General features: G+C 35.6%; 1 protein-coding gene and 2 long non-coding RNA genes across 3 annotated transcripts in view; 1 reads left to right on the forward strand and 2 right to left on the reverse strand.

The window, feature by feature from the left end:
* The window catches only part of LOC126611107 (uncharacterized), a 52818-nt gene that overhangs the window by 16133 nt on the left and 29588 nt on the right, over positions 1 to 7097 (reverse strand). The window lies entirely within an intron of this gene.
* On the forward strand, positions 1356 to 2248 carry LOC126611103 (36.4 kDa proline-rich protein-like). The gene has a single exon (XM_050279283.1). It carries the CDS (start codon positions 1429 to 1431, stop codon positions 1990 to 1992), a length of 564 nt encoding a protein of 187 aa, XP_050135240.1. The 5' UTR covers positions 1356 to 1428; the 3' UTR covers positions 1993 to 2248.
* On the reverse strand, positions 5666 to 6529 carry LOC126611109 (uncharacterized). Its single transcript, XR_007618715.1, has 2 exons — positions 6441 to 6529; positions 5666 to 6349 (listed from the first exon to the last, which is right to left on the reverse strand). It is a non-coding gene; the product is annotated as an uncharacterized LOC126611109 (long non-coding RNA).

A 7097-nucleotide genomic window follows, 5' to 3' on the forward strand; every position in this document is an offset into this window, starting at 1 on the left:
CATTCCTTTTTTAGTTTTTATTCTATATGTTAAACATAGAACATGAGAAAATGCGGGCATAGAAGAGTGGAGAAGTGATGTTGGGAGAGATGTAGAGAAGATGTGTAAAGAAAGGTGTACGAAACGAAATCTAAAAACTAAAATTTAAAATTATGTACTTTGAATTGTTTTCACTTTAAAGATTTTGTTTTCATTCCTTCTTTGTTTTGTGCCGTCACTCCCTCGACCTTTCTTCATCCCTTATCTCCTCAATGTATTTTGCCCATATCTCAAACAAAATATAAAAAGGAAAAATTAGTATCCGGTCCCTAGTTCTTACTGTTCATTGACTAAAACCTTATTAGTTTTCAAATTTTGATTCAAGTCCCTAGTATTAATGTGATAATGAATTTACATGTTTATTATATAATTTTTTAATATAAAAATTAGTAATTAATTTAGGGTTTAATACTCACACCTCTATTAAACTTCTAATTAATTTTCAATTCAAACATTTCCAAAATAATAAAAAAATTAAATTAAATTAAGTTTGTACCTATTAGTTTTTTTTATATATAAAAAGATTCTCAATTTTTTAATCTTAAATGTACCCATTCATATAATTTTTCAATTTTTTTAATCTTAAATGTACCCATTCTCAAATATATCAATTTGTTATATGTAAAATGTACCCTTTTTTAATATAAAATCCATTCAAATTTTTTAATCCATGTTTAAACTTATATGGGTACATTCTTTTTGGTTGATTTGAGAATGTATCCATGTTTTGGTACAATAACTTTTTTTGTTAATTTTGGTTAATGTACCCATACATATATGTACACACACACACACAATATAATAGAGAGTATAATTTATATTTTATTATTTTAATCCCATAAATTATGGGTTTTATTTAAAATCTCATTAATATAAACAATTACAATTTTTAATTTTTAATTTTTAATTTTTAATTTTTAATTTAAAATCTCATTATTACATTAATGTCAGGGATCTCAATAAAAAACTAAAAATTAATAAGGTTTCAATCAAAGAATATTGATAGATAGGGACAACATCTAAAGTGTCCCATATAAAAACTAATAGTAAATACCCAATGACAGTTGTTTCGTAACCAGCTAGCATTATTACCTTTTCTTTTCCTCTCAAGAGTCGAGATAGAATATCTAGCTAGATCAATGTTTTTGTCGACAAAGATACCTTGCACCAAAAGTAGGCCAGCTGCTTTACCATTTTTAGACATACTTCAAATGGCGTCTAGTGACCGAGAGGTTGGACTTTCACCATTAAACGCCAATACACAGACACTAACACTTAGGTCTGTCTCACTACCCATAAAGCCTCTATAAAGCCATTTGCTTGGTATTGGGTTTCAATATCCAGTTTTGTACCCAACTCTCTGGAGAGTTGTGGAGTTGTAGTATTGACATGGAGATCAATTATGCTCTGGCTTTGCTCTTAGTCCTCATTCTCAACTTGGGTAGTTTGCTCACTTCTCTTGCTAACTGCAATTGCCTACCACCAAAATACCCTCCAGTTCCCCACTTGCCACCCAAACACCCTCCCCATGTAACGCCACCCTCCCACCCTAAACCACCAAAGAAGCCACCTCCCTATCCGAAACCTCCTGTTGCCAAACCACCTCCCCAGCCCAAACCCCCAGTTGTAGTGCCTCCACCATCTACGCCCAAGCCCCCAACTGTAAAACCACCACCACCATCTCCACCAAAGGACACGTGTCCCATCGACACCCTAAAATTGGGAGCTTGTGTAGATGTGTTGGGTGGTCTTATCCACATTGGAATTGGAAGCAGTGCCAAAGATACATGTTGTCCGGTGCTTCAGGGACTGGTGGACTTGGACGCTGCTATTTGCCTTTGCACCACCATCAAGGCTAAGCTTCTCAATGTCAACCTCATCATCCCCATTGCTCTTCAGGTGCTCATTGCTTGTGGGAAGACTCCTCCCTCTGGATTCCAGTGTCCTGCATAGATGATCATCATATCTTATTCCTAAATCACACTTAGTAGTTGTTAATCATGTCATCATTAGTGATATGTGGCGCCAGCTAGCTGATAATAAAGCATGTCAAAGCTTGAAAGTAAAAACTACTTCAGGATAAATCTGTTATTCGTTTTTGTTTTGCTTTGTTTACTTGAAGAGTGTATCAGATCGATATACTGTGGTAATTTAGTCATGTTATTTTCTTGAACCTTGGAAGTATATATAATAACCTGAGTTTAAAGAAGACCTTGATTAATTCACCGTTCGTTAATCTTCTGTAGAGGACTTACATGGAACACCACCACCGTGCCCATGACATCATGGTCTAATAATACAACTTCATTTGTAATTAAAGAAACTCACATACGACATTATATTATTGAACCGAGACATTAGTGTAAATATTTTAAATTGATGATAGAATCCTTCACTGTATTCTTATAGAGTCGAGTAATAGTTTTATAAAATCATGAAAATTAGAGCTAAAATAACCATTAAATTATGAATTTTCATTTCTAACCGTCGAAGAATTTCGTCCTCTTACCTAATACTGGTGATTTTTGGTGTGTGCAGTCTTAAAACATATACAAACAAGTTTGACAGTTTGATTGCTGAAATTAATTTTGCAGACATCGAAAATCATCTAAGGAACTAAATACGCCAATCACGTTTGTTACCTTTGCCTGACGAAATATTATGTTTTGCCTTATGAAATATAAACCCTAATTATAACATATACCTTTGCACGACGAAAGTTGCAAGGTTCGTCGTGTAAAGGTTGCCATTTTATGTGCCAAACTTTTATCTTGGTGTGAAAACTTTAACCCATGACATAAGCTTTGCTCGTCAAACTCTGTTCGCCAGGCAAAAGCATCTGCAGAAACCAAAACGTTTGATCGTTTTGCTCGACAAACGTTTATTTTGTCAGGTAAAGACTATTTGACCGACGAAATACCGTTCGTCTAGCAAAACCTTGTGTGTGGCTATTATGTCTGTATCTGTTGATAATAGCGTGTTTGCAGGTTCACTTGAATGTGTAGACTGTAGTGCATTGAATTATTTTAACTGCATTCGTTTGTAAGATATCAGAAGGAAAAAAATATCAACGTCAAGACTTTCAACAAAATATCAACGTCAGGTACCACATGTAAGATACATGCAACACGTACAACTTTCTTATGGATTTTGGAAGTTTGTCTATATTTATACCAAGGCTTCCAAAAATACGAGCCTTCTCCTGTATCCAAGTCCTGCTGAATCACATCCACCAAATCCAAAGGGGATTGGGAATATAATTGCCCCATCACACTCAATTATTGTTCGTGTAATGTTTTCTTTGCACAACATTTTAATTCAAATTTCACCAAGTTTTTTTATGTTTCAATTATTTGATCAATTTATTGGAGGAAAAAAAAAAACAAAACAGGTTAGTGATCATACGATCGATATCGACCACCATATCGACAATACAGAGGGAAAAAGAATAAGAAATGACATGTCATCACCTAATATTTTCAATAATGTCACTACAACATTTCAAGTTCCAATTCAATCAACCTTTCCTGTCAACAACGTATGTCTCGCATGCTGACATGCAATACCGACCTCTGGGGACCTGGATTGTCTGCCCTCTCCCATCCCATCCCCCTCTCATCCCCTCATATTTCTGTGGTCACGGTTAAGTCACGTCAACATTTTATATTAATTTTTTGGGTAAAAGACTATTTACTACCCTCATGTTTCGTGGTTTTCAACATTTAGTATATCAAGTTTTTTTCGTCTCAGATTCATACCTAAAGTGTAAATTTTGGAATAGTTTCATACATCCGTTAGTCAAACTGTTAAGTTTCCCGTTAACTGTGACGTAGCGCCCATGTTGACACTGACTGGGCGCCACGTGTCATTCACGTTTTTTTTTTTTCTTCTTCTTTCTTCTTCCTTCTTCTTCTTCTTCTTCTTTCTCCGACTGCAATTTTTTCTTTTTCTTCCTCCTTCTCCTTCTTCCTTCCCCTTCTTCCCCTTCATCCTTCTCTTTCCATCTCCTTCTCCCTCCGACTACAACTTCTTGTTTTTTTTTTCTTCCTCCTTCTCCTTCTTCCTTCTTCCTTCCCCTTCTTCCTTCGTATCTAGGGAAGATGAAGGTTTGTTTTTTTTTTTTTTTTTGAGGAAGATGAAGAAGAAGAAGGAAGAAGGAGAAGAAGGGGAAGGAAGAAGGAGAAGAAGGGGAAGGAAGAAGGAGAAGAAGGAGGAAGAAAAAAAAAAGGTTGCAGTCGGAGGAAGGAGGAAGAAGAAGAAAGAAAAAAAAAGAAAAAAAAAAAGAAGAAAGAAGAACAAAAAAAAAAAAAAAAAAACTGAATCTGGGCAGATTCGGAGGAAGAAGAAGAAGAAGAAGAAGAAGAAGAAGAGGAAGGAAGAAGGAGGAAGGAGAAGGAAGAAGGAGGAAGAAGGAGAAGAAAAAAACAAAAAAAAAACTTCCCCATATTTGGAGGAAGAAGAAGAAGAAGGAGAATGAGAAGGAAGAAGAAGGAAGAAGGAAGAAGGAGGAAGAAAAAAAAATTGCAGTCAGAGGAAGAAGAAGAAGAAGAAGAAGGAAGAAGAAGAAGAAAAAAAAAACGTGGATGACACGTGGCGCCCAGTCAGTGTCCACATGGGCATCACGTCACAGTTAACGGGAGACTTAACAGTTTGACTAACGGATGTATGAGACTGTCCCAAAATTTACACTTTAGGTATGAATCTGAAACGAAAAAAACTTGATGTACTAAATGTTGAAAACCACGAAACATGAGGGTAGTAAACAGTCTTTTACCCTAATTTTTTTTTATAGAAATAATAAGATAAAAAGTAATGAGAATATAAAATGTTGACGTGGCATAACCGTGACCACATAAATAGGAGGGGATGTGAATGGTATGAGATGGGGAGGGCAGACAATCCAGGTCCGACCTCTGGTGTATATTTAAACTAACATAAATAATAGATTAATTTAAATCAAATTAAACTCGCAAGCGCACGAATCAATTGTAGTAATATATGCAAATACAAGGTCGATCCCACAAGGATTGCTTTAACACCAATTTAATCGATTAATCAAATTAGACTTAATTAAACAAACAAATGATAGATTGAGTTGAATAATTGAGTAATTGATTAAGACTAAAATTAACAAGAAATATAAAAGACAATTAATTAAAACACACACACGACACAAGAAAACCTAATTTTATGAATCCACCAATAACAATCCTATTTACTTTTCCTAGAGCCAACTACTATCCAATTACCATGCCAATGTTAAAGGTTGTTATTTCTAAGGTATGAATTAATTCGTAGTCAAGCATCAACTCTTGTATCTCTACATGATAATTATATCCTATTGGTTAGGCATACAATTAAACACATAAAAACCTATTAAGCGTAGAAGAATCATGTCAACCAAGTAGGACTAGTTTGATATTGGTCATCTTCACTAGTTTGTCTACTCTTCTTAATCTTACTTCCAATAAACCTAATTGATTGGTCATCCTCATAGATTTATCTAAATATCTAGATGCCAAATTCCTAAAGGTGATCAGTCATTAGAAACTCAAACCTAGAATAAAATACCCACAAAGATTAAGAATATAACATGGCATATAATCGGATAATAATTAACAAGTACTTCGCAAATATTCATGTCATGACTTCATCATAAACCTTAAAAAATAACTTAGTTACATATAGAAATAAAAATAAAAGAATGATAGAACCCGAAACCCATAGCAAAGCACGTCCCTAAGCTCTTCTTCACAAATTGCGGAGATGGTGAATGGTAGTATGGTGTGGGTGATATGGGTATGCGGGGGTGGATGATATCTTAGAGAGCTTAGGGCACTTATTTATACTAGAAAAACCCTAAAAGGTCTGGGAGAAACTCTCCTAAAATAAAACAAACTCCTAAACAATTAATGACACAAACTAGGAGAGAATCCTTCTTGGCTTGGGAAACACGTCATCTGTCTTGCACGCCAGTTTTGGGGTCGATTTATCTTCTGGAAAATTCTGTAAAAATATGGGAAACATAGCTTTATCTCTTATCTTTCCAAGCATATATTGCATGTCACTAGGAAAAATCAGGAAAGCCTCCAAATCTTCATTCTCTCACAGCCGTGCAATTCTGACGGGAAAACAACTTTTGCTGGATTGATTTGTTAAACTGGAATGAATGGCTCCATGGAAAATTATGAAATTCGGACACAACGATCTTCAGCCTCTTAGATTCCTTCTCCAATTAGCCTTGCATCAAAACTCCTCCGGAAAGTCGGGTTATCACCAAAAACGTCCTAAGTGTGCAGAATAGCTGAAACTGAGAAAAAGAAAGTAATAAAGCTCTTTTATAATAAATTCCTTAACAAAACATGGGGATAATTATTATGAAAATATGATAAATAATTCACCTATCAACCTCTCAACAGTAAAGCACTTATGTCACTCCTACGAGAAAATCTAAGATCCGACCGAACAAGTCAAGACACAAAAAACCCTTCCCCTATCCCACCCCAATTTTAACATGTTAACCTGGCCTACTTTTAGTCTCACTCTCCTCTCACACCACCTCCAAGTCGAATGTCCTAGCTACACAAAAACCTCTCTCCAGTCTTTTTATAATCCTGCTCTAGAACCTCAGTTGAACGGCAGGATAAATTTGAATTGGGGGGCCGCCCCGCGGGGGGGGGGGGGTGGGTGGGAAATAAAACCACCAAATTATGTATCGGATCACTTGTGCATCATGGGGCCGCCCCGCGGGGGGGGGGGGTGGGAAATAAAACCACCAAATTATGTATCGGATCACTTGTGCATCATGCAGTACTCAAATTAATGTAAATGTGGTTTCGTTAGTAGTTTGATGCCTAGTTTTTCAGCTTTCTTTTGGTAAACACATTATTATAGCGCACCACTTAATCAGCACACCATTTGATAACTCCCTAGCTAGTATATACGTTATTTTTTTATCTCATTCATTTTTCTTCCTAGTCTCTCTTCTTTACTTTTCTGTTTTTTCCAATTAGAGGAAACAATGCTAAGATATATAATTTTGATATGAACCCTAAACC

This window comes from Malus sylvestris, chromosome 17 (genome assembly GCF_916048215.2).
Source record: "Malus sylvestris chromosome 17, drMalSylv7.2, whole genome shotgun sequence".
NCBI lineage: Eukaryota > Viridiplantae > Streptophyta > Magnoliopsida > Rosales > Rosaceae > Malus > Malus sylvestris.

Bases quoted from the DNA above. Each gene is read 5' to 3' on its own strand.
- LOC126611103 (XM_050279283.1), top strand. From the start codon at position 1,429: ATGGAGATCAATTATGCTCTGGCTTTGCTCTTAGTCCTCATTCTCAAC.